This window comes from Sphaerodactylus townsendi, linkage group LG03 (assembly GCF_021028975.2).
Source record: "Sphaerodactylus townsendi isolate TG3544 linkage group LG03, MPM_Stown_v2.3, whole genome shotgun sequence".
Taxonomy (NCBI): domain Eukaryota; kingdom Metazoa; phylum Chordata; class Lepidosauria; order Squamata; family Sphaerodactylidae; genus Sphaerodactylus; species Sphaerodactylus townsendi.
Window position 1 is genome coordinate 163,636,229 of NC_059427.1, and position 26,765 is coordinate 163,662,993.

Sequence of the window (26,765 nt, forward strand, 5' to 3'; positions counted from 1 at the left end):
GGGCTGATGTGAATTGTAGTCCATAACATCTGGAGTGCCAAAAGTTCGCCATTACTGGCCTAGCCAGTGGTGGCGAACCTTTGGCACTCCAGAGGTTATGGACTACAATTCCCATCAACCCCTGCCAGCATGGCCAATTGGCAGTTTTGTTATGGATGAAGGCAAAGAAGCTGAAACATAATCCCAACAAAATAGAGGTGCTACTGGTCAGGAGAAGGCCTGACCTGAGATTTAAGTCTGAGCAAGTCTGTAGCTTGTGGAAGTTCCTGGATCTGGGCCTGCTGTTGGACAATGGGTGGCAGTAGAAACCAGGAGAGCTCTTCAGCAGATTCGGCTGGTGAGCAAGCTACAGACCTTCTTGGACAGAAAAGATCTTGCTGCTAGGCAGTGGTGTAGCACCCAGGGGGAAGGGGGTGGGTGCGACACACTGGGCGCGCACCCCTGTAGGGGCAGGACGGAGGTGTGACGGGTAGAGGGCGCATGCGTGCCCTGGGCACAGTTCCCCCTCACTTCGCCCCTGCTGCTAGATCCATTTCTTAGTAACATCTAGATTAGGTTACTGCACTGTTTTTAATGTGGGGTTGCCCTTGAATACTGTCCAGACTGTATAGTTGATACAGAATGCTGTAGCCAGAATGTTGATTGGAGTGGTTCATAGGGACCATATCATTCCAGTCTGGTTCCACCTATACTGTTTTCCAATTTGCTTCTGTGCTCAATTCAGAGTGCCAGTATTGACATTTGAAGCCCCATACCCCCTGGTACCAGCATTCCTTAAATTTCACCCCCTCCTATGAACCCACCCATTCATTCCAGTAATTCTCAGAGGCCATGCTTCCGTTGTCCACTGCCATCTGAGACTAGACGGGTGGTGACCTAAGAAAGAGCGTTCTCTGTTGTGGCACCAACATTTTGGAACTACCTCCCCAAGGAGATTTGTCTGTCTTTCTCTTTCGGTGTCTTTCATTGGCAGGGGAAGACTTTTTTTGTTTAGTTCAGCAGATCCCCATTAACAGCAGTCGGCCCTCCTAGTGTCGTTTGTGTGTTTTTAGTTTAATTTTGTAATTTTAAGCAAGCCTTTATTGGCATAGACAGCAGTAAAACAATAATAAAAACAGATTAAAAAGCATATACAATACAGGATGTACATGTTAGGATGAAGGAAATCTACTGGCATTTAGTAATTTCCAGGGGAAAGTCTGCCACTGTCATACAGAGAGAAGGATCAGGGTTGTCCAACAAGTAGTGTAATCTAAATAAATCGGGGAGATCGGGTAAATGTAAAGGAGTGAGATTCACATACTTGGATCTGATTTCCTTGAATCTGAGACAGTGAAGTAATTGGTGGGCCAGAGATTCAACTGAGCCATCGTTACATGGGCACAATCTTTTAGCCTTTTCTTGCTTATTAAATCTGCCATGTAACAAGGCAGAAGGCATAACATTAAACCTGGTGAGCATTATGGCTCTCCTTTGAACAGGGTTTATTAAGCAAAATTTTATTAAGCAAAATTTATTAAGCAGAGCCCCCAGGGGATAGGGCGGTTTATAAATCGAAACAATAAATAAATAAATAAATAAAAAAAATTGTAATTTAACTTTATCTTTAATTGTTTGAATGTTTTAATTCTTTGGGTGAAAAGCTGGCTTAAACATGTTTTAAATAAACAAATAACTACATTTTTATGTAACGCTTTAAAAATTTTGGTCAAAAAGCAACCCGTCTGTCCATCAAAAGTACGTTCATTAGCTTCTTTCTTGGTTCTTGTGATATCAAAGAACTGTAAGGAAGTGGGTCCCAATTCAGTGGGGCGCAAGGAAGTCTCAGACTCTTTCCCGCCCCCTTCATCTGCAGCAACAGATCAAGCGTTCGGCCCGGATGTGTGGTGAATGCGAAGCCTGTCGGCGCACAGAGGATTGTGGGCAGTGCGACTTTTGCCGCGACATGAAAAAATTTGGGGGGCCGAACAAAATCCGTCAGAAGTGTCGCCTCCGGCAGTGCCAGGTCCGAGCTCGGGTGAGTATAGCTGAGCACCAATTCCGCTTTTTGCACGTTTTCTCTGTGGGTCACTTCCTGGGCTGCTGTACCCCCGAGGGCGGCCGCCATCTTAATTGAAGCCGTTGACGAGTGTGTAGCTCACACGTGATTTTGTTTTTCCCGTTCTTTTTCTTCCTAGGAGTCCTATAAATATTTTCCAGCTTCGGTAAGTTTCCTTTTTCCCTTCAGGTTTTTTTCTTTTGGTTAACTAAAAAGAAAACTAAAAGACTCAGGCTTGAAAGTAGATGAGTGTTAAGTTGGGACTCCTGGTTTTTTTTTTCCCTAGATAGGAGAGGAGGTCGAGGCTTGGTTTTTATATGCAGCTGAGTGAGGCGGTGGAGTGGATTATAAGACTTCAGATTGCCCATCGGGATCCTTAAATGGTCCCCCCTTTCACACAAAAAGGCCCTTTACAGAAGCCACAAACTACTGCAGTTATCCCTTCTGTATCATAACTTTCCCCCTATTGCGGTTTTCATATATTGCAGGTTGGCATGAGAAATTAAATGGGGATTTGGGGGGAGTTTTGCGGAAGCCACAGACAACACGTGGAGATGCCAGCAGATGCCATAGAAAAAGTTTAGAAACTCAGAAATGTATTTATTTATTTTATTTATTGTTTAAACTTATATATCGCCCTCCCCCGGAGGGCTCAATTCATAAAATAAATTCATAAAATATATGTATCGTATCAGCATATCTTATCTTCCAATACCATAAATACACACGACTTCTTTTTTAAAGTTAAAAGCAAAAGAAACGTTTCAGACTTCTTCTCTGATACATTTTTCACGGATTTCCAGATCACAGGGAGGTGGAGTCGTGCCCCTAACCCCCAGCGATATGGAAGGGATAACTGTATAGCTAGAGGGGTAAAGTTGTAGGGAGGGGGGAGGCAGAGTTTCTAGCCCCGTCTGATTTTTGCCATGCTAATTTTCTTCGACGTCTGGTGCTTCTGGAGCAGCAGTGGCGTAGGAGGGTAAGAGCTCGTGTATCTAATCTGGAGAAACCGGGTTTGATTCCCAGCTCTGCCACCTGAGCTGTGGAGGCTTATCTGGGGAATTCAGATTAGCCTGTACACTCCCACACACGCCAGCTGGGTGACCTTGGGCTAGTCACAGCTTCTTGGAGCTCTCTCAGCCCCACCTACCTCACAGGGTGTTTGTTGTGAGGGGGGAAGGGCAAGGAGATAGTAAGCCCCTTTGAGTCTCCTGCAGGAGAGAAAGGGGGATATAAATCCAAACTCTTCTTCTTCTTCTTAATGTAGAGGGATAATCCAACCCCCCCCCCCCTCCACTGGCTTTCTGAAGTTTGGTTCGCTCTGCCATTTCCTTCAGCTGCGTGGTTTAGATCCTACCTGATTTTAAAGAGTTGTAATAGAGAGCCTTCCGAGAGCCAGTTGGGATGTTGGCTAGTCTTCAGAGCTTGTCAGCTTATTTAGACCCTCTTCTTTGAACTGACTCTTAAGCTTGATTTTTTTGGGCGGTGGTGGTGGTGGTTATGGTGATAAACAGGTGCGGATTGCCGGGGGTTCTCTTTGCTTCTCATGCTTCGCTGCTTGGCATTCAGTGAGCCTAGTTTTCTCTGTTGCCTGCTGCCGTGCCTGCAAGCAGCAGGGTGTGTCTGGGTATTTCGACGTCTGGTGCTTCTGGAGCCAGGTGGACGGCTTCTTTAATGCCTTCCTCTCTTTTTCCTCCCCCCACCCCCCTTTCTCTCTCTCATCGCCTTCCCTTCCCTCTTCCCTGAATGCTTAATAGATGTTACGGGGGCGGGAGGATGACCTTCAGATGCTAAAGGAACAGCTAGAGTCGGCTGCCACTCCCGAACCTCTGTCGGATGACGATCTTCACATAGACCCCGATTTGTACCAAGAACTTTGTTCAGGGGCCTTCGATGATCAGAACCTGGTGAGCCCTTTGGGGGATCTGTTCCTCTGGGATTCCTAGGTCAGGTTGACTGGCCTTGGGTACAAAATATTATCCTAAACAGTGTGCATTTTGTGTCCCCCCCCGCCCCTCCCAGAATTATCACCAATTCTACACTCTGAAACTATACAAATACAAAAATGTAGCCGACAGATACAAGAGAGCCCCCTAACTCGTAAACCTCCTGAGTTATCCACCCTCTACTATTCTTGGAGCCCCCTATCAAGTTTATCCTTGGCTCTTATTTCTTGGTGCCCCTCGCCTCCTCACCTAGTCTCATTTCTCTTCTGCCCCTTGACTCTTTGCTTTCATCCAACTCCTTTGTCTTCCTTCCGTCCCTCCCTTGTTTGGGCACCCTCAGATCCCAGCCCTTCACCTTTCTGCTTGCTCCACCTCCCTTTGTCCTGCTCATTGACAGCACACACATCTGTTCCCAGCTGACCTTTCGCTTCTCTCACTTTTGTTGAACTGTTGCAGTGTTCTGTTGCTGACAGCTTTGCCATGAGAAGTTGGAATGTTTCAGTGTTCAGCCATTTGCTAAGTCGAGGTTCACATACAGGGGCATGCAAACAGTTCCATGCAGTTCCTGTTTCATGGGTGAAAATGTATTGCATTAATATAATTAGGCTTTTAAGATAACTTTAGATTTTTTCCAAAAAAATCCTTTGGCGAAGATTAGTGTAGATAATGTAATGGTGAGAGAGCCGGCCTGGTCTAGTGGTTAACTAGGATCTGAGAAACCCAGGTTTGAATTCCTAATCATCCATGGAAACTTTCTGGGTGACTTTGGGCTAGTCACCCACTCTCAGCCCTGATCCTGGCTAGTATTTGAATGGGAGACCTCCAAGGAATACTAGGGGTGTGACATGGACGCAAGTGATGGCAAAGTACTTTTGAATGTCTTTTGCCTTGAAGACCCTATAGATTCACCATAGGTTAGCAATGGATTCATGACAGAGAGAGAGAGAGACAGAGAGAGAGAGACAGAGAGAGACAGAGACACACAGAGACAGATAGAGAGACAGAGAGAGACAGAGAGAGAGAGAAAATATGTGGTTATGGTGTTGGACTAGGACCTGGGAAACCCAGTTTCCAATCCCACACACACTCAGCCACGACTCTGGCTAAAATTTGGATGGGAAACCTGCGAGGAATACCAGGGGTCATGACACGGAGGCAGGCAATGGATAACCTCCTCTGTTCCTCTCTTGCCTTGAAAACCTGTTGGGCTATGGCTTGATGGTCAATAAGAGATAATATGTACCATGCAAAGCTTTGCTCTCCAAAGGCAAGCTTGAACTAGCCCCCCCTCCCCCCCCTTACTGGATATGCCTTACAGTCAGAGGCGTAGCTGGGCCAAACTGCGCCCGGTGCGCAGTCTATATTTTCCGCCCCCCAATGGCCCTCCCAAGGGCCCCACCATGGTTCTCGACTCGGTTTTTTCATTACCTTGGTTTTAGTCCTTTCCTTTTCCTAGAACTTTTTCAGGCTGAAAAAAAACAGCCTATTTGCAGTTCAGGCTTAAAAATGGCCTGATGGGAACTATAATTCCCAGGAGACCTTGTGAGCCCCAAGGTCTCCTGGGAACTGTAGTTCCTTAGATCGTTTTTAGCCTGTACTGTGAACAGGCCTTTTTTTCAGCCTGAAAAAGTTCTAGGAAAAGGAAAGGAACTAAGGTAAGTGTGGGAAGGGGGGTGGGAGGGCGCCACGGGGGAAAGGGGGAGGGCCTGGGGCAATTTTCCGCACCCCCCCAGGCGTGTGCTCTGTGCACGGCACCCCCGCTTCCCCTTGTAGCTCCGCCACTGCTTACAGTGCCTTCCTCCCAGTTACCATCTTGGCAAATAACATCCCAAGCAGAATTAGACCTAAGTTGGTTGAAGACAGTGGACTTAGAAGGGTGTAACTGTCCTCACTCTAACCTCGGTGGCCCCGGGTAGCCTGATCTTATCAGATCCTAGAAACTAAGCCAGATTGACCCTGGTTAAGTACTTGGATGGGAGACCTCCAAGGAAGCCTAGGGTTGCAACAGAGACATAATGGCAAACCACCTTTGCTAGTACCATGCCTTGAAAACCAGACAGGGTCACTGTAAGTTGGTGGCAGCTTAATGGCACTTTGCATCACCAGCTGTGCACGGGATGGCCCTGGTGGTGCTTAAATCTTGTGACGATAATTAACCTTAGCTGCATAGGTGAAATGGTTTTTCCTCTAAACCATTCTTAGGCTGAGGTAGATTGACAGGTAGACGAACTCAAGATCCCTTTAGTGCATCGAGGTTTAATGGGTTCGAGGCCACGGGGTCACCTTTCACTATTCTGGTTCTCCTCTCAGCCATGGCTCAGCGACACGGATGATGCCCCGTTCCTTGATCCTGTCCTGCGGAAGCGTGCTGTGAAGGTCAAGCATGTCAAGCGACGGGAGAAGAAATCGGAGAAGAAGGTATGATTTCAGGACAGCAGGTTGCTTAGATTTTGGGGGCAGGAGGTGTTGGAATAACTCTGTGCCCTGGCTGGCTGGCCAGCGTGGTGTACGGATTAAGAGCGGTGGACACTAACCTGGAGAACCGGGTTTGATTTCTTACTCCTCTACATGAAGCCTTCTGGATGACCTTGGGGCTAGTTACAGTTCTCTCTGAACTCTCTCTGCCCCACCTGTCCACAAAGTGTCCGTTGTGGGGAGAGGAAGGGAAAGGAGTTTGTAGGTCGTCTTGAGTCTCCTTACAGGAGAAATAGCTGGGGTATAACCCCGGATTCTCAGCTTAGACAAGTATAAACTTTAAGACATGTGCCATTTGTTCCCTCCTCCTCTGAGGGTGGTGTTTAAGTTTCTGGGACTGTGGTGATCTTCACCATGTAACCTGTCGGGTTACTCCTACATGCTCCATCTGGGGCTGCCCTTGAAGGTGTATCAGAAAAATCATTTGGTGCAAAACAGGGCAGCCTGCCTTTAGATGGGAGTGTCATGTTGCACGCACATCATGCCAGTGTCAAAACAGTTTCTGAGTGCAATTCATTGAAACATACAGTGAGAAGGAGCCTCAAGGGTCCACTCGTCCAACCCCTGCACAATACAGTAAATTCAGAACTACCTTCCCCGTGACCCCTGCTCTCTGACCAGTCTGGTCTGGATGAAAATTCCTTCTTGTCCCCAAGGGAGCTGTCAGCATTACTCTGGGCATGTAAGAAAGGGCCACAGCAATGTTCCCTGTAAGCTGTGTGCGGCAGTGCAGCCACCATATTGGTGCCCTGTAGATAAGGGGCCACCCAGCAGGGGGAGCATTCCTGGGTTCCTCAGTTCTGTGCAATGTTTTGGAACGTCCGTTCAGCACCAAGGAAGGATTAGAGCAGTGATGGCGAACCTTTTCGAGACCGAGTGCCCAAACTGCAACCCAAAACCCACTTATTTATCGCAAAGTGCCAACATGGCAATTTAACCTGAATACTGAGGTTTTAGTTGCACAGTTTGAAGCAACTGTGCAACTCTTCCAACGGGTGAATCACGACCCTAGGAGGGTTTACTCAGAAGCAAGCCCCAGCAACCGAGCTTACTCCCAGGTAAAGGATCATGCTTTCGTTCTTCCCATGAAAATCAGTAGGGTTTAACAGCGCTTAACAGGGTTACCTACACTGCTTCCCCAAAACTAGGTCTTAGATTTAATGCTAATAATCTCCCTGAAATAATTACACTATTATCACATGACGAACTCTGTGCACGCGTGCCCACAGAGAGGGCTCTGAGTGCCACCTCTGGAACCCGTGCCATAGGTTCACCACCACTGTATTAGAGCAGTGGTTCTCAACCTTCCTAATGCCACGACCCTTTAATACAGTTCTTCATGTTGTGGTGACCCCCAACCATAAAATTATTTGTGTCTCGGTTCCTAAGACCATCGGAAATATGTGTTTTCCGATGGTCTTAGGCGACCCCTGGGAAAGGGTCATTCGACCCCCAAAGGGGTCGCGACCCACAGGTTGAGAACCGCTGGATTAGAGGGTAAGTTGGTCATGAGAACCCAGCGCTGACTCATCCCTTCCTACTCTCCCTCTCACGATCTGCCTAAGTTCACAGAATCAATTTATGATGCTGGCTCTTGTCCTTTGCAGCCTGGGAGATACTCATGTGCGCCCATTCACCTTCTGGAACCCACATTCCTGTTGGTTGTTCCATCACTTTGCAGCTGGCTCCCGAGGAGCGTTCTCTCCTTCACTGGCCTCTTGGGAACAGACTTACAAAGGAAGTCTGAGATATCTCTTCCCATTCTACCATTCTGATGAGCCGGCTTTCATTGGGAAATCTTTTGATATTTAAAAAAAATCACCATCTTGTTTTGATTGAAGATAGTTTCTGTCTTCTGACGGCCATTCTTTTGATTTGTCGGAGCAGGGATTTAAAAAAAATCTGAATCAATTGTATCTTTTTAAAAAACGAGCCATTTAAAGTTCCTTGGGATTCCTTTGAAGAAGCAGGGGGTAAAAATGTCAAATAAACGGAAGGCTGTTCTGCCCTTGTTCATTGTCTAGAAACTTGAGCAGTCAATTAAAGTTACCCCCCCAAAATTATAAAGAGTACGTATTGCTTTCAGTGAGTAGGCAATGTTTCAGTATTCTCTTTGTGAGTCCAGCCATCCACAAACCTTTGGAAGCTTACAAAAAATAGCCCCTCGAAAGCCTGGAGAAAGGCTGTGTATCCCTTATAGATGAAAGGATGAATAACAAAGGGGAAGGAATAGGGGTGTCTTCCAGGGGTGGTCCTGGGGCAGGGGGGCTGGGCAGAAGTCCAGGATGGGGTTCCAGAATTGCTACCAGGTCCAAGCGAGGGGTGACCTTTGCCCCATACAAGCCAAGGAGCCAAGACCACCGCTTGAATCCAGCTGCCTGCTGTTCTTATTTACCTGCCTTCTGGAGGGGGGACAAGACCATTGCCAGTAGGGGGGCCCCCAAGTGCAGCTGCCCATTGGTTAAGACCACCCGTAGTGCCTGCTTTTTAAAGCACTTTGTGAAAACAGGGGGCTCTCCTTGCCCTTGCGGGGAAGGCTTGCTCCAAGTCTCTCTGTAGCTTTTTCGTCCATTTCCCCACAGAAGGAAGAAAAGTACAAGCGGCACAAGCAGAAGCAGAAGCATCGCGACCGGTCGAAGCATGCCGAGCGCATTGACACCAAAGACCCGTCCTCTCTACACCAGTGCCTGGGCCCTGGCTGTATCCAGGCTGCCCGGGCCAATTCCAAGTACTGCTCCGACGAATGTGGCATGAAGCTGGCCGCCAAGTAAGAGTCACCCACCTCGATCCCGCCCCCTCCTCTGCTGTCCCCGAACTTCGCAGTTGCTTTTCCAGCACCATATAGGTGCCCCGGCAAATATGTGTGTGTTTGTGCATGAGACTGTTAAGAACATAAGAACAAGCCAGCTGGATCAGACCAAAGTCCATCTAGTCCAGCTCTCTGCTACTCGCAGTGGCCCACCAGGTGCCTTTGGGAGCTCACATGTAGGATGTGAAAGCAATTGCCTTCTGCGGCTATTGCTCCCGAGCACCTGGACTGTTAAGGCATTTGCAATCTCAGATCAAGGAGGATCAAGATTGGTAGCCATAAATCGACTTCTCCTCCATAAATCTGTCCAAGCCCCTTTTAAAGCTATCCAGGTTAGTGGCCATCACCACCTCCTTTGGCAGCATATTCCAAACACCAATCACACGTTGCGTGAAGAAGCGTTTCCTTTTATTAGTCCTAATTCTTCCCCCCAGCATTTTCAATGACTGCCCCCTGGTTCTAGTATTGTGAGAAAGAGAGAAAAATTTCTCTCTGTCAACATTTTCTACCCTATGCATAATTTTGTAGACTTCAATCATATCCCCCCGCAGCCGCCTCCTCTCCAAACTAAAGAGTCCCAAACGCTGCAGCCTCTCCTCATAGGGAACGTGCTCCAGTCCCTCAATCATCCTTGTTGCCCTTTTCTGCACTTTTTCTATCTCCTCAATATCCTTTTTGAGATGCGGCGACCAGAACTGGACACAGTACTCCAAGTGCGGTCGCACCACTGCTTTATATAAGGGCATGACAATCTTTGCAGTTTTATTATCAATTCCTTTTCTAATGATCCCCAGCATAGAGTTTGCCTTTTTTACAGCTGCCATGCATTGAGTTGACATTCCCATGGAACTATCAACTAAGACGCCTAAATCCCTTTCCTGGTCTGTGACTGATAGCACTGACCCCTGTAGCGTGTATGTGAAGTTTGGATTTTTTGGCCCTATGTGCATCACTTTACATTTTGCTACATTGAACTGCATTTGCCATTTCTGGGCCCACTCACCTAATTTATCAAGGTCCGCTTGGAGCTCTTCGCAATCCTTTGTGGTTCTCACCACCCTACATAATTTGGTATCATCTGCAAACTTGGCCACCATTCTACCCACCCCTACTTCCAGGTCATTTATGAATAGGTTAAAGAGCACTGGTCCCAGAACGGATCCTTGGGGGATCCTTGAACGGGTACCTCGTAGAATGGATTGGTGGGGTGTGGCAGTGAGGATCCCGGCTTTGGACCTGGGAAATGTGACCTGCGGTATATACTTTGTGCAGCTCTCCTTGTGCACAAGACAAATGATGATGCTGGGGTGCTGTGTGGTTTCCGGGCTGCATGGCCATGTTCTAGCAGCATTCTCTCCTGACGTTTCGCCTGCATCTGTGGCTGGCATCCTCAGAGGATCTGATAGTTGGAAAGGAAAGCAAGTGGAGTATATATACTGTGAGGTCAAAAGATGAGGCCATCTGAATAGAGTAGCCTGGCATGTGAGTCACAGAGAAGTCTGTAGCATGGGAGTAACAATGAAGATAGCAAGGTCAATAGGTGAATGGATCTGAATAGAAGTATCCTGGTCTTTGTTCCCTTTGATGATGATGCTGCTGTTGCTTAGAGGAATGCATTAGGGGACAAAAGGCCTTACAGTGCTGGCCCAAAGGGATTTATGCCCTTTTAAGCCTGTTAGAAGTCAGTGGGCTTAGAACAGTGGTGGCAGACCTATGGCACTCCAGATGTTCATGGACTACAATTCCAATCAGCCCCTGCCAGCAGTCCATGAACATCTGGAGTGCCATAGGTTCGCCACCACGGGCTTAGAAGGGTGTATCTCTGCTGGGGATTGCGCAGGAAAGTGGGTGCGTGTGCTCCATAAAGGCCTAAACCAGAGAGCCAGTTGGATTCCTCTTGCATCCGGGAAGCTGGGGATGGGGGTGTTCCTTTGACCTCTGTGTAGTCTGAACATCTTTTTCTTCCCACCACCTCACCCCGCCACATCCGTAGCCCCTGAAATGGCGAGGCAGTTCTCCTTTGGATCTCAAACCATCTGAATGATAAATAATTTCCCCCTGAAGCAATTTAGAACAGTCTGCATAACCCAGACTAGCCTGAGTTCAGTCGGACTTGAAAGGCAAGTAGGGTCAGCTCTGGTTAGTACCTGGATGGGAGACCCCCAAGGAAGTCCAGGGTCGCAACACGGTCAGGCAGCAGCAAACCGTCTCTGTTCATCTCTTTCTCTTAAAATTGTACAGGGTTGTCAGACTTCAGTTGAGACTCGACAGCTTTCTACTACCAGGTTAACCATTCATGAAACTCACTGTGCAAGTGGTCTACCTTGCAGGGGGACTTTCTTCCTAAAAGTTACCTAGGTCCTTGTGGCATTGTTTGGATACCAAAAAAAAAAGCGTAGCAAGCCTTTATTGGCATAGACAACAGTAGAACAATAATAAAAACGGATTAAAAAGCATATACAATACAGGAAATAAATATTAGGTCGAAGGAAATCTACTGGCGTTTAGTAATTTCCAGAAGAAAGTCTTCCACTATCATACTGAGAGAAGGATCAGGATTATCCAACAACTAGTGTAATCTAATTAAATCGGGGAGATTGGGTAAATGTAAAGGAGTAAGATTCACATACTTGGATCTGATTTCCTTGAATCTGAGACAGTGATGTAATTGGTGGGCCAGAGATTCAACTGAGCCATCATTACATGGGCACAATCTTTTAGCCTTTTCTTGCTTATTAAATCTGCCATGTAACAAGGCAGAAGGCATAACATTAAACGTGGCGAGCATCATGGCTCTCCTTTGAACAGGGTTTATTAAGCAATACAGGTAGTGTGCCAAGTGGCCCTGTTCAAATGGGAGAGAAAAATACAGGGGGGAGCACGTTTTCTTGGCTGTGGTGATTAGGGTAGGGATACAAATTGACACTGTGCAGCCCTGAAGTCCTGATGCTGTGGAAATCTCACAGCAGCTGCCTCGTCAGCCGCTCTTCCTTCCTGGTATGTGGTGGGCCTGTGTCAAAATGCTCACGCTCCTCCTCTCTTCCCCCCCGCCCCCCCGCCCTCCGCAGCCGCATCTACGAGATCCTCCCGCAGCGGATTCAACAGTGGCAGCAAAGCCCCTGTGTGGCGGAGGAGCACGGCAAGAAGCTGCTGGAGCGGATCCGGCGCGAGCAGCAGCAGGCCCGTTTCAAGTTGCAGGAAATGGAGCGCAAATTCCACGAGCTGGAAGCCATCATCGTCCGGGCCAAGCAACAAGCCATCAAGGAGGATGAAGAGGTGATTGGAGGGACTGGGGCAGAAGGGGTTAAGTGGCAGCATCCTCTTCTTGGGCAGCTGGGAACAGCCAGTTTCTGGGAAGGTGTCAGGGGATTAAGATAAGAACCCATGATTCCCATCACCTCTGTCTGTAGATGGTTTCAGTCTGTGTTCACATTGATCTGGATGGCCTAGAGCCGTGGTGGTGAACCTTTGGCACTCCAGATGTTATGGACTACATTTCCCATCAGCCCCTGCCAGCATAGCCAATTGGCCATGCTGGCAGGGGCTGATGGGAATTGTAGTCCATAACATCTGGAGTGCCAAAGGTTCACCACCACTGGGCTAGCCTGATCCCATCATATCTTGAAAGCCAAGCAGGACTGGTCAAGCCACAGTTTGTAGTCAACAGGGTGCATTCGGCTCATCGGGTCCACCAGCCGTGCAGACCTCGGGCCTTTGTTGCAACAGATCAGGCTTCTAATCTGCATTTTTCTGCCGGCCTGTTTTCTCTCCCCTGCCTCAGACGAGTGAAGGAGACAGCGATGACACCGACTTGCAGATCTTCTGCGTCTCCTGCGGCCACCCCATCAACCCCAAGGTGGCCTTGCGCCATATGGAGCGGTGCTATGCCAAGGTACGGGGACTCCCTTCTCTTGACTCGCGGGCCTGCCAGATGGTGATGAGCTTGGGAGTCTGTGTTTGAATCGGGGCTCCCAGGGTGGTTCTTAGGCAAGCTGCTTTTTCCTCAACCTTGATTTTCCATCCGTAACATAACTTGTGCCTCGTATGCTGGGGGCAAGCGTGGACAAGATAAAGACACAGGCTGCAGAAGTGACAGGTGAACCCAGTCTGTGGCAAGCAATTTGCTGGCTCGATGTATTGTCGAAGGCTTTCACGGCCAGATTCAACTGGTTCTGGTGGGTTTTCCGGGCTGTGGCCGTGGTTTGGTGGATCTTGTTCCTAACGTTATAACACTGTAAACTAACAGACTTCCCTCTGTGATACACCTCTGAAGATGCCAGTCGCAGATGCAGGCGAAATGTTAGGAACAAGATCCATCAGACCACGGCCACACAGCCCGGAAAACCCACCAGAACCACTTTGTTGGCTCATCTCTGGGTTAGTGAGATGACTTGTCATTTTGTGGATTCACTATGTTTCAAGCCTGCATTGCAGAGAAGAATTATCTCTCCCAGTGAGGAAACTTCAGTTTCCTCTGAAGGATCTAGGCCAGTGATGGCGAACCACTGTGCTTCACATAAGAGGAAACCAAGGATCTTCATGCTTATCAAAATCTATATTTATTTATTTTATTTATTTATGGGATTTTTATACCACCCAACCGCCAGAGAGCTCTGGCAGGCTTAATGTGTAGGAACAGGGAAACAAATCCAGTTCACCAGATTAGAGTCTGCTGCTCATGTGGAGGAGTGGGGAAATCAAACCTCCAAATTAGAGTCCGCCGCTCTTAATCACTACACCATGCTGGCTTTTCCTCACATAAGCATAAGCATTTTATTGTCATTGTGCACGCACAACGAAATTTACAGCAGCATTCCTCAATGCACACAATTTCAGACTCATACCCCATCCTCACTTTCCCCTTCCTCCACCCATCCCTACACAGCCCCAAACACATCAACACGAAGCCACGGAGTTTAGCATAGCCACAGCTCTAGAGTAGAAGCTGTCTCTAAGCCTCTTTGTCCTAGTTTTGATAGACCTGTATTGTCTGCCGGATGGTAACAGTTCAAAAAGAGAGTGTGCTGGATGAGACGGGTCTCTCAGAATATTTTTGGCTTTTTTTAGGCTTCGAGAATTATAGAGTTCTTCCAAGGAGGGGAGAGGGCAGCCGATAATCCTCTGTGCAGTAGTGATCACCCTTTGGAGCGCCTTCCTATCTGCCACTGTGCAACTGGAGAACCATACACAGATGCAGTAGGTTAAGACACTCTCTATAGCACAGCGGTAAAAGGACACCAGGAGTTTTCCATCCAGTTGTTGTTTCCTTAAAAGTCTCAGATAGTACAGTCTTTGCTGGGCCTTCTTAACCACCGCGGCAGTCTGTACGCCCCAGGTCAGGTCCTCTTTAATCATGACGCCCAGAAATTTAAAACTAGCCACCTGCTCTACTTGATCTCCATTTATAGTCAAGGGCTGAATTTCTGAGCTATTCCTTCTATAGTCCACTATAAGCTCCTTTGTCTTGTTAGTATTAAGAACCAGGTTATTTTCCCTTCACCATGAGAGCAGACGGTCCACCTCACTCCGATAGGCAGACTCATCCCCTCCAGAGATGAGCCCCACCACCGTTGTGTCATCGGCGAATTTGATAATGGTGTTACTATGATAGACAGGAGTACAATCATATGTATAAAGGGTGAACAATAAAGGATGCCTCTTGTGCAGAGAGAAAGGCATGGCAATTGTAAGCTGCTTTGTGACTCCTTATGATAGAGAAAAGCAGGGTATAAAAATCAATTCTTTTTATGTGAAAAACTGAATTCAAGAAGAGGCGACTTGTTTAGTTAATGTGGAAAGAAGATCAGCATGGCACAGTGACTGATAGGATCTAGGCCAGTGATGGCGAACCTTTTAGACACCGGGTGCCCAAACTGCAACCCAAAACCCACTTATTTATGGCAAAGTGCCAACACAGCAATTTAACCCGAATACTGAGGTTTTCGTTTAGAAAAAAACAACTCACACATTAACATCTTTTGTCTTAAAAGAAAAACACAATAGCAGAGCTTTCAATGATACAAATAATGTTTTATTGAAAGGTAAAAGTTTGCATTTGGCATGCTTTTGAACAATTAATGTGATTTTTGCTGTTGCATACATGCTGATAATTTGTCTAACCTTGGCTCATACTTTGTAAGTTTGAGAGCAACACATGTAGCACTCAGGTCATCTGTTAGTCTGTTTCTTGTGTCAGATTTGAAGGGGGAGGGGGAGGTGACGGCATGGGTGCCCACAGAGAGGGCTCTGAGTGCCGCCTTGGGCACGCGTGCCATAGGTTTGCCATCATGAATCTGGGAAACCTACGGTTTAGTTCCCGCTTTGCCTTGGAAGCCCACTTGGGCCAATTCCATTCTCTCAGCGTAACCAGCCTCACAGATTTGTTAAGATAAGATGGAGGAGAGGTGAACTTTGTAAGCCACTTGGGGTCCCACAGGGGAGAAAAGCAGAGTATAAATGTCTAAAACAAACGGATAAAGTAAAACTTGTCCTGCTTTGACTTCACAACTTATGTGCTCTTCTCTGCAGTATGAGAGCCAGACATCCTTTGGGTCCATGTACCCGACGCGGATCGAAGGGTAAGTCAACCTTCAACCTTTGTTCCTTCCTGCTTGTGGGTTTCAGACATTATGCTGTTGTTGTTTTGTCTTCTGAAATCTCCTCTTTTTCATTGCATAGCCACCCTGGAGGCAGGGAGAAAGGGGGCAAGTAAATTGCAAAGGAAATGTTCTAGAGCAGGGGTCTGCAACCTGCGGCTCTCCAGATGGCCATGCTGGCAGGGGCTGATGGGATTTGCAGTCCATGAACATCTGGAGAGCCGCAGGTTGCAGACCCCTGGACTAGCCCGAGGTCACCCAGCTGGCGTGTGTTGGAGTGCACAGGCTAATCTGAATTCCCCAGATAAGCCTCCACACCTCAAGTGGCAGAGTGGGGAATCAAACCCAGTTCCTCCAGATTAGGGTACACCTGCTCTTAACCACTACACCACTGCTGCTCTAGAGAAAGTTGGTAAGTGTTAAAAAGCAAATAAGGGGTCCTATATGGCTAGGAGCTGGGTCCTGGATATGAAGGATTGAGGGTGCCTGCATTCGAAAACATTTGATGGAAAAATTCTTGGCTTGATATCCATGTAACAGAATGTGTGAGTGAGTATAGCTTTATCTCTGTAAATAAACTGGAGAAACTGAAGTACCTTGGAACACTTTCTACATTACTTTAATTTTTACTTTATTTTAGATTTACTTTATTTTAGATTTATTCAGGGCAGCAGACAACAATGATATTAGTTACATATAAATATAATCAGTAAAGCCATTTGACAACTAGATATCTCAAATTAAAATCTCAATCGTACAAACATCTGTAGTAAATCATCCTGGCAGTATAAGTCCTTGGGCTTCCCCAGTAATATAAAATATGCAAAACCTCAGCCCTCCCCCCCACCTTCCTAATTTTTTTAATGTATCACAGTGATTCCCAAAGTGGGTGGCACCCCCCCCCCCCCCCCCGGTGAGGCAGCGATCCAGGGGGGCGGTGATGGCCACAGGTAGAAACATTAATACATATATCTTTCTGTTTAATTGCTATTAAAATTTTTAAAAAATTAATTTCCAGGGGGCGCTAAGTAATATTTTTTCTGGAAAGGGGGCGGTAGGCCAAATAAGTTTGGGAACCACTGATGTATCAGATCCTGATTGGCATAAAAGGAGGGTAGGGGGGAACTGGGAGGAGGAATGAAAGGAAGACAAAACATCTCTGAAGACATAAAGAAGAACGGAAGGGGGAAACAGAAAGGAAAAGGTAAAAGGGGGGAGGGGGAGGCCAGACAACATGACAAACCCCGACTGTTCTGGTCACCAGCCTGGCGAAACATCTGTGTTTTCAAGGCCCTGCGGAATTTTACCACGTCCCGCAGGGGCCTAATCTCAGGTGGTAAGATGCTCCATAGTCATAATAACCTGACGCTTAATTTTGCAAAGTCAAAAATAATGGTTTTTGCTTGTTCTTGGAGACCATTTAGTTGGCCAATAAATAATGAACAGCTTGAACAGGTCAAACATTTTAAATACCTGGGTCTCCACTTTAATTATAACTCCTCTTGGGTTACCCAAAGGAAATTGGCCATTGAATCAAGCAAACTTAGTTGCAAGGCCATTAGCCGCTATTTTCGCACCAAAGGTCATGAATTTGTACCTGCAGCCATTAAGGCATTTAATGCTAAAATCACCATGCAATTACTATACGGAATCCCACTGTGGATACAAGCATGGAGCTGCGATATGGAAAGAGTTCAGTCATGCTTTCTCTATAGTATACTCGGCTTACCTCACTCAGTCCCATATGCTGCGGTCTGTTTGGAGGTGGGCCAACATCTACTCCATACAAGAGCATGGTGCATGACCTTCCAATTCTGGATACGATTGTGCTTTAACAACTGTCACAAAAGCTTTACGTACCAGGCTCTTTATTTCATAGCCAAAACCGAGTGGTGGTCCTTTGTTGAGGCGAAAATCCATGAAATGGGTCTACCCTTGGATGCATTGGTTTTAATGAATGCCAATGAACTAAAGCTGAATATCAAAAAGAGATTGTATGATCTCGAGTATAGTCACCTGATGCAGCAGGCTAATAAACGCTGCTCTCCCTTGCACTTGGGTATACCATTAAAACCCTATACCATGGCCAAGTATTTCCATTTGGTCTTAGAACCCAAATTGCGACGAGCCCTGACCCTTGCCAGGTGCAATATTCTCCCTTCAGCTACCACTCAGGGCAGAATACAGAAAGTGCCTTTTAATGAAAGATTTTGTCCCTGCAGTTCAGCTTACGAAGAATCAATCCAACACGTGATATTACACTGCCCGTTACACAGTTTAGCCAGGAATAAATATCTAAACCCGTGGTTAAAACCCCCCATTGATAATATTAATCTATCAATTGTGGTAACGATGTTGGATTGTGGTTCTGTCATCAGCAAACGGTTATAACTGTACTGGAGATTGTATCATTACACTGAGGTCGCCATTTTTCTGGTATATTGTTGCTGTTTTAATTATGCCATTAAAGGTTTATATATAAAAAAAAAAAAGATGCTCCACCAGCTAGGAGGAGCTACTGTCAGCCAACACATTGGAGGGAATTGATTGATTTGGGCAGCATCTACTACAGAGGTTTCCAGTGTGGTGCTCATGGGAGCCCTGATGCCAGCTCACATCTTTTCTGGCACTCGTCAAGTATTTTTAGGAAGTGTCTGGTGTCAGGTGGGCTTTTGCCCGGTAAGACTTCCCAGTAAGTCTTCTGATTGGCCATTGAAGATTTGATTGGTTGTACAATTTTTTTAAAAAAATGTTGCTTTGGCAGTAGCTGCCACACAGCATAGGGATCTTTATTCGGTCAGCTGCTGTGGCCATTTTGTGGCACTCTGGCACTGTGTCAGAATTCCAAAGGTGCCACGATGTATCAGAATGTAAAAGGTTGGGGACCCCTAACTGGCAAGAGAATCATATCGCCTCCTTTCCTTATAAACAGCCCTCTGGCAGCCGAGGTTCCATTCTCACTGAAGTATGGGCTGTACTGCCTGTTGATGGTGTACTGACTGTGTTTTTCTCTTTCTTAATCTGTGTGGTGGTGGTGTGTGTGCACACTTGTGCTTTTCAGGGCAACTCGTCTTTTTTGTGATGTCTACAATCCGCAAAGCAAGACCTACTGCAAACGCTTGCAGGTCCTGTGCCCAGAGCATTCCCGTGATCCTAAGGTAGGGAAAGGGTAATTGTATTGGGTCTGCCTGCTCCCTGTCTCCCAGTTTTGAACTGGCTTGGTCTCCATGTAGAGCTGTAGAGAAAGAACAAGCATTGGTTGGAGTATCTTAGAGCTTTTATAGACCTGTAGAGGAAGAACAAGCATTGGTTGGAGTATCTCACCGCTTTTATAGACCTGTAGAGGAAGAACAAGCATTGGTTGGAGAATCTCACAGCTTTTATAGACTAGTAGAGGAAGAACAAGCATTGGATGGAGAATCTCACAGCTTTTATAGACTAGTAGAGGAAGAACAAGCATTGGTTGGAGTATCTCACAGCTTTTAGAGACCTGTAGAGGAAGAACAAGCATTGCATAAGCATAAGCATTTTTATTGTCATTGTGCACGCACAACGAAATTTACAGCAGCATTCCTCGATGCACACAATTCCAGACTCATACATCATACTCATACAATTTCATACAATACATCATACTCATACAATTTCAGACTCATACATCATCCCCACTTCCCCCTTCCTCCACCCATCCCTACACAGCCCCAAACACATCAACACGAAGCCGCGGAGTTTAGCATAGCCACAGCTCTAGAGTAGAAGCTGTCTCTAAGCCTCTTTGTCCTAGATTTGATAGTCCTGTATCGCCTACCAGATGGTAGCAGTTCAAAAAGAGAGTGTGCTGGATGAGACGGGTCCCTCAGAATATTTTGGGCTTTTTTTAGGCTTCGGGAATTATAGAGTTCTTCCAAGGAGGAGAGAGGGCAGCCGATAATCCTTTGTGCAGTAGTGATCACCCTTTGGAGCGCCTTCCTATCTGCCACTGTGAGGCAAATGTGAGGCAAATGCCTTCCTATCTTCCTATCTGCCACTATCTGCCATTGGTTGGAGTTTCTCACAGCTTTTATAGACCTGTAGAGGAAGAACAAGCATTGGTTGGAGAATCTCACAGCTTTTATAGACTAGTAGAGGAAGAACAAGCATTGGTTGGAGTATCTCACAGCTTTTATAGACCTGTAGAGGAAGAACAAGCATTGGTTGGAGTATCTCACAGCTTTTATAGACCTGTAAAGGAAGAACAAGCATTGGTTGGAGTTTCTCACAGCTTTTATAGACTAGTAGAGGAAGAACAAGCATTGGTTGGAGAATCTCACAGCTTTTATAGACTAGTAGAGGAAGAACAAGCATTGGTTGGAATATCTTACAGCTTTTATGTGTTTTGCTCAAGACACCATGTCTGCTGTGATTCTGCAGGAGCAGAGAAAATATATAGAATGAAATATGGGTTACAGATTCCAGCATTCTGAGAATGTTGTGGACTCTGTTCTTCATTTTAAAAGTTGGGTGGATCCAATCATCCCCCAAGTAGCCTTCCTCCAGCCTAAGCAACTTTCCTCCCACTTAAGTGGCTCTTCCTCCAATGGAAGAACCACTTAATTTGGAAGATAATTTCAGAGGGTAGCTGCATTGGTCTGTGGTACAACATCTAGACTCAAGTCCAGTAGCACCCAACAGGGTTTGGGGGGGCATAAGCTTTCACAAGTCAGAACTTTGACTCTTGAATTCTCATATGCCCAAAATCTTACTAGTTTCTAAGGCGCTTGAGTCTAGCTCTTAATTTGGAGAAATGCTTCTTAGATTGGAGGAAGGCTCCAAATCTGAGCCAAAAAGGAAATGTGAGGCAAATGCCTTAGCAGACCAGATGCTCAGGAGCAGCAGCAGCAGCAGCAGCAGCAGAAGGCCATTGCTTTCACATCCTGCATGTGAACTCCCAAAGGCACCTGGTGGGCCACTGTGAGTAGCAGAGTGCTGGACTAGATGGACTCTGGTCTGATCAGCAGGCTTGTTCTTATGAGGCAGAAATATTTAAAGTGTATATATAAATAAACTTAGCTCAGAGGGGTGGTAGGATGGGATAGTCTAATCCTTACAGCAACCATGTTCAGTGTGAAATTTTTTGAACAATGCCTGTTGTTATCTCAGAAGCCAAAGAGTTCAGTTTCCAGCAGTTGAGGAAAGGATCATTACATAGTTCTTCCCCTCCCCGTAACTAGTTACACCTTTATGCAAGCTGGCAGTTTTACGTAACTTCTCTTCAATGAACTTACATAGGTTACAGAATTCTGTCTTTCCTGGGCAGGAGTATCTGGGCACCATGCAGCAAAGCTTTTGACTGAGTGGGTCATGAAAAGGCTTGGCTGCATTAAAGGAAATAGGTGTGCCACATTATGTCGTGGTTTCGATGTTCAGCCTGTACTCTGGGGAGGAGCTACTGTTAGGGACAGAATATGGAAAAACAGAATGGTTTCCAACTGGCAAAGATATTATACAATGATGTATTTTATCTCTGTCTCTTTGATCTATCTGGAGGACATGTCATAAGGAAAGCTGGCTCAGATTTAAAAGAAGGTGGAGTAAAAACTGGGAGGAAGAACATTAACAGTTTGAGGTATGCTGATGATACCATATTACTGGTAGAAAATAGCAAAGACTTGCAATTGGCTACTGGTGAAAATTAAAGCAGAAAGTGCCAAAGGAGGGCTGCAGCTGAACATCATGAAGACAAAAGTAATAACTCCTAGGGCAGTGGTGGCGAACCTTTGGCACTCCAGATGTTATGGGCTACAATTCCCATCAGCCCCTGCCAGCATGGCCAATTGGCCATGCTGGCAGGGGCTGATGGAATTGTAGCCCATAACATCTGGAGTGCCAAAGGTTCGCCACCACTGCCATAGGGCCAAGGAAGGGCCTGGGGGAAGGACCATCTTTATAACAGAGTGGGGGAGGTGGCTAAGAGGAAGAAGTTGGCTGGCAGTCCTTGCAGCACTGGGGAACTTACCAAGCCAGTGAGTCCTCCCTCACTTCTGAAACCTATGAAACTGGCAAGGAGCTGGAGGGACCAGCTCCAGGGAGCACCCAGCAGGAGTCTCCACCAACAGAGGGCGCCACAGTATGGGTGTGAAAGTTGGACAGTGAAGAAAGCTGACATGGAGAAAGTAAATTCCTTTGAAATGTTATGTTGAAAGGGAGTTTTATGGATAACATGGACTGCCAAGAAGACAAATCAGTACATTCTAGATCAGGGGTAGGGAACCTGCGGCTCTCCAGATGTTCAGGAACTACAATTCCCATCAGCCTCTGTCAGCATGGCCAATTGGCCATGCTAGTAGGGGCTGATGGGAATTGTAGTTCCTGAACATCTGGAGAGCCGCAGGTTCCCTACCCCTGTTCTAGATCAAAGCAAGCTGAAACTTTCTCTAGAAGCTATAATGACTCAACTGAGGCTATCGTACTTTGGTCACATCATGAGAACAGGAGTCACTGGGAAAGACAATATTGCTAGGAAAAGTTGGAGGTAGCAGGAAAAGAGGAAGACCCAACATGTGATGTATTGAATCTGTAATGGAAGCCACGGCCCTCGGTTTACAAGACCTAAGGCTGTAAACGATAAGATGTTTTGGAGCACATTCATCCACAAGGTCACCATGAGTCAAAAGTGACTTGTTGGCAGTTAACACATGCATCAGGCATACCCTGTTTCCCCGAATATAAGACATCCCCGGAAAATAAGACGTAGTAGAGGTTTTGCTGAAGTGCGAAATATAAGGCATCCCCCAAAAGTAAGACGTAGCAAAGTTTTTGTTTGGAAGCATGCCTGATGAACAGAATATAGAAATATAAGACATCCCCTGAAAATAAGACATAGCACATCTTTGGGAGCAAAAATTAATATAAGACACTGTCTTATATTCGGGGAAACACGGTAGTAATAAACTATGTATCCCATCTGTTTTAACCTGACTACACCCAACTAGGGCTTTGCTTTGTTCAGTCTTCCTCTGTTGTGATTTTTCACCAGGTGTCTGTAGATGAGGTGTGTGGCTGTCCGCTTGTAAAAGACGTGTTTGAGCTCACCGGGGACTTCTGCCGCGTGCCCAAGCGGAAATGCAATCGACACTACTGCTGGGAGAAACTGCGCCGGGCTGAAGTGGACCTGGAGCGAGTGCGCGTGGTACGGATCGGCAGCTGTCAATGCCTGGGAATTTGGGAGGAGGGCGTTAAAAGCTGCCTTGGTTACATTATGTAAAATTGGCAGAGAATTTGCACATGCAAAGTTCTTCTGCTGCAGGCGATGGTGTTGCTGTGTGCATATTGGGAATTCATATATCCTAGATCCGTGGTGGCGAATCTTTGGCACTACAATTCCCATCAGTCCCTGCCAGCATGACCTTTGGCACTACAATTCCCATCAGCCCCTGCCAGCATGACTATTTGGCCATTCTGGCAGGGGCTGATGGGAATTGTAGTCCATAACATCTGCCAAAGGTTCACCACCACTGTCCTAGATCATGTGAATGAAATATTCCACCCACTGCCTCTCACTCCCAGGCTAAAGGAGCCGCTGGCTTGAGGGGAGATGCACACCAGAATAGTAATCTGGCAGAGCAACGGGGCTCCTCATACAAATTTGAAAGAAGCACTGCGACCTGAAATAAAGCAAAACCAGCTAGCTTTGTGGAGCAGAACAATTCATCCAGTCACTCAGTCATAATACTGTCAGGCATGTAACAGTGGCTGCCGGTTCCAAAATGCCCACTATGTTCCATATGCCCACACAAGTTGTGTAGTGTGTATTACCCAAGAAGGGGAAGCTAGAGACCACAGAGGTGTAGCCAGAGGGGGCATCAAAGGTTTGTCGCTACCTTTTCTAGCACAGATCCAAATCTTCAGGCAACGCTTCTGGATTGCTGGGCTGGGCACCCAATAGTCTCAAAGGATAAACCTGGGGAAGCGAGGGTGAAATGCAGCAAAGCTGAGCATTGCAAAGTACTGTATTCAGGGTGCACAGCAAGAGCAAGCTATGATTACAGCTTGGGGACAGATTCTGGCTTCGGTCATAGGACAAGAGGCTTGCAGTAAAGAATCTTAACACCCATATGTATCCCCTAAGCTTGGTAGAAAGTGGTGGGGGTTGAGGCAGACAGGTATGCGTCTCGATTGACTGAAGATGAGTATGAGGGAACAGTGGCGGAGCTACAAGGGGACGGGGGGTGCACCGTGCACCGGGAGCACGCCTGGGGGGGGGTAGAAAATTGCCCCCAGGCCCCACCCTCTTTCCCTGCCCCATCCCCCTTCCCACACTTACCTTAGTTCCTTTCCTTTTTCAGAACTTTTTCAGAACTGTTTGCAGTAAAAACGGCCTGAGGAACTACAGTTCCCAGAAGACCTTGGGTCTCTCAAGGTCTCCTGGGAAGTATAGTTCCCACCAGGCTGTTTTTACTGAGAACAGGCCTTTTGCAGCCTGAAAAAGTTCTGGAAAAGGAAAGGAACTAAGGTAAGTGTGAAAAGAGGGGAGGGGGGGCACCACCGGGGGTGGAAGAGTATAGAATGTGCACCGGCGCAGTTTGGCCCAACTACGCCTCTGTGAGGGAGTCCCTGAGTCTATGAAAATTTCCAAATAAGGAAAGAAGGGGAAGTCTCCAGGCAGAGAAAGGAGTGATTGGCGGCTGATGCAATGTTGTTTGAGTGGGTAAGAGAGCCCCTTAGTGGGAAATGATAATGTGGAACTGCTTGTTCTGAGGGCATTTCCTTGTGCTGTTTACAGTCTCCATTAATGATTTAGAAACCTGGGAAGGTCTGGATCCCTGTGCTGCTGCTGTTGTCCTCAGTCAGTTGCAATGGACTGGGACATCATTGTGTGCAATCCTGCTCCTTCTTCAGGCTTTATGTCTTGGGGATGGCGTGAAATTTCCAGCTTCCGCATGATTGGCAGAGAGAAGCCAATCCCAGCCCTGCAGCAGATGGTAAAAGTTCAGGCCCCCCTCCAAAAGGAATGCCCGACGACAACCGCAGAGTGATCACTCTCTTGTTTTTTGGCAGTGGTACAAGTTGGATGAGCTGTTTGAGCAGGAGAGGAATGTACGGATGGCCATGACCAACCGGGCAGGGCTGCTGGCCCTCATGCTGCACCAGACGATCCAGCATGACCCGCTGACAACAGATCTGCGCACCAGTACTGACCGCTGAGTCGGTGAGTTCGGCAGGGGCTAACTTGGATCATGGCTTGTGGGGGAGAAAGTGGGTTCATGCAGAGCTGGCTGCGGGTTCTCAAGGCCTTTGGTCAGCATTACCCGGGGGACCCCCCAAACTGTTAGAGGAGGAGAAGGGAGCTGTCCCTACAAGTGGAAGAACATCTCACAGTCCTCTGTATTGTTGCTGACCAGATTTGGTGTATGGGGGCAAGGGGGTGACTCAATGCCCGTCCAGACACTGCCCTGACATGCATACGCCACTACTAAATAAGAGTCATGATGGTCATTTGTGCTCCTGGTTAGCTGTCCCACAGAGGCAGAGCTACCAGGGAATGGGGGGGAGGTGCACTGGGCACGCGCCTGGGGGCGGGGCGGAAAATCACCCCCACCCCCCGTGGCGCCCCCCCCCCTTACCTCAGTGAAACAGTGCAGGCTGGAGAATTGGCCTGTTCCCTTCAGGCTGAAAACCGCCTGGTGGGAACTACACTTCCCAGGAGACCTTGCGAGCCCCAAGGTCTCATGGGAAGTGTAGTTCCCACCAGGCCGTTTTCAGCCTGAAGGGAACAGGTTGATTCTCCAGCCTGCACTAAGGTAAGTTTGTGGGGGGGGGGGAGGCGGCGGAAAACACTGAGTGTGCCCAGCTATGCTTCTGCTGCCCCACGATAGGTGTGCAAACCTCTGGCACCAACTGGATCCGTGAAATGTGCTCAGCTATCATCTAGGAAGCATCAGCTTTCATCGACAGCTGGGCCTGGGGACGATGGGGTGCACATTTGTCTCTTCTCAGCACTGTGTCCACAAGGAGAGCCAAAATTAGACTGAGGGGAGGAGGCTCTTTTCCTCAAACATTGTCTTGGGTCTGGTCAAGAAATGGAACGTCTTGCCTAAAGGTGAACAAACTTCTGCTGGAGCTTCCAACCCTGTCAGGGAGAAATCCGTCAGCCCTGTATAGTTATCATCATCTTTGAATGTGGGAGGGATCATTTGCCCAGCACTGGTGACTCACCTGCAGCAGTGAGCCTGGTGCATTGGTGTCCACTCTTCCTCCCTGCCCGGTCAGTCAGTGAAGGGACAGGTTATCTGTACTGAGCTGTTGAGTCACGTCTTCCCTGTCCTAATTCCCTCCTCCTCTTTCTTGCAGGGTGTGTTTCCCGATGGCTGGTGATCCCTTTTGTGATTCAGTGCCAAGTGAACCGGAACTTTTTAAGAAATGATTTTTCTTAACACTCTCTTCCATTAAGTAGTAAGCACCAGCGTGGGTTTGGGCTCTGTGCTGCTACCTCTTGATCCAGTAGAATCTTACTCCCATGCCAGTGTCTTCCTTGCTTGTGTATAATTCTTTTTTTATATATATATTCCTGTTCTCAGAGGTGGAGACCTGGCAAGAGTGGTGGGGAGCAGGGAAACAGCGGTCATTCTTTTCTCTCCTTTCCCTCTATTCGCTCCCAACAATAAAGAGAAAAGAAGGAAAAACAGAAGCGTTTTTTACTTTCAAAGAACAAACAAAAACAAATCCTGCTGCACTAAGTAGAAATTTGTCTATACCTGTGATGTACTGCAGCAAATATTTATTTCGGTACAGTTCAGCTGGTGCTGGGTAAGAGAGCTGGAAAAGAGGATACAGGGGCCATCCAGACAGAACAAGGGGGATGGCCTTGCAGAAAGATATTGTCCCATTCTGTGCTGCTCTCTGAAGGCAGAAAAGAAGCTAGT

General features: G+C 47.2%; 1 protein-coding gene across 4 annotated transcripts in view; it reads left to right on the forward strand.

Annotated features, from left to right (window-relative positions):
* CXXC1 (CXXC finger protein 1) overlaps nucleotides 1-26,525 on the forward strand; it is a 36,234-nt gene extending 9,709 nt beyond the window's left edge. Inside the window, exons 5-16 of one of the 4 annotated variants that reach the window (XM_048491160.1) lie at nucleotides 1,856-2,017; nucleotides 2,178-2,204; nucleotides 3,796-3,945; nucleotides 6,295-6,402; nucleotides 9,042-9,226; nucleotides 12,337-12,544; nucleotides 13,050-13,160; nucleotides 15,797-15,846; nucleotides 18,926-19,022; nucleotides 22,880-23,032; nucleotides 24,901-25,051; nucleotides 26,194-26,525. In XM_048491160.1, coding sequence (XP_048347117.1) covers nucleotides 1,856-2,017; nucleotides 2,178-2,204; nucleotides 3,796-3,945; nucleotides 6,295-6,402; nucleotides 9,042-9,226; nucleotides 12,337-12,544; nucleotides 13,050-13,160; nucleotides 15,797-15,846; nucleotides 18,926-19,022; nucleotides 22,880-23,032; nucleotides 24,901-25,047 — 1,398 coding nt within the window. In that variant the 3' untranslated portion in view covers nucleotides 25,048-25,051; nucleotides 26,194-26,525. The remainder of the gene's footprint in view (nucleotides 1-1,855; nucleotides 2,018-2,177; nucleotides 2,205-3,795; nucleotides 3,946-6,294; nucleotides 6,403-9,041; nucleotides 9,227-12,336; nucleotides 12,545-13,049; nucleotides 13,161-15,796; nucleotides 15,847-18,925; nucleotides 19,023-22,879; nucleotides 23,033-24,900; nucleotides 25,052-26,193) is intronic. The other 3 variants (XM_048491161.1, XM_048491162.1, XM_048491163.1) reach the window with 3 other exon arrangements.
* The last annotated feature ends 240 nt before the right edge of the window (nucleotides 26,526-26,765 follow it).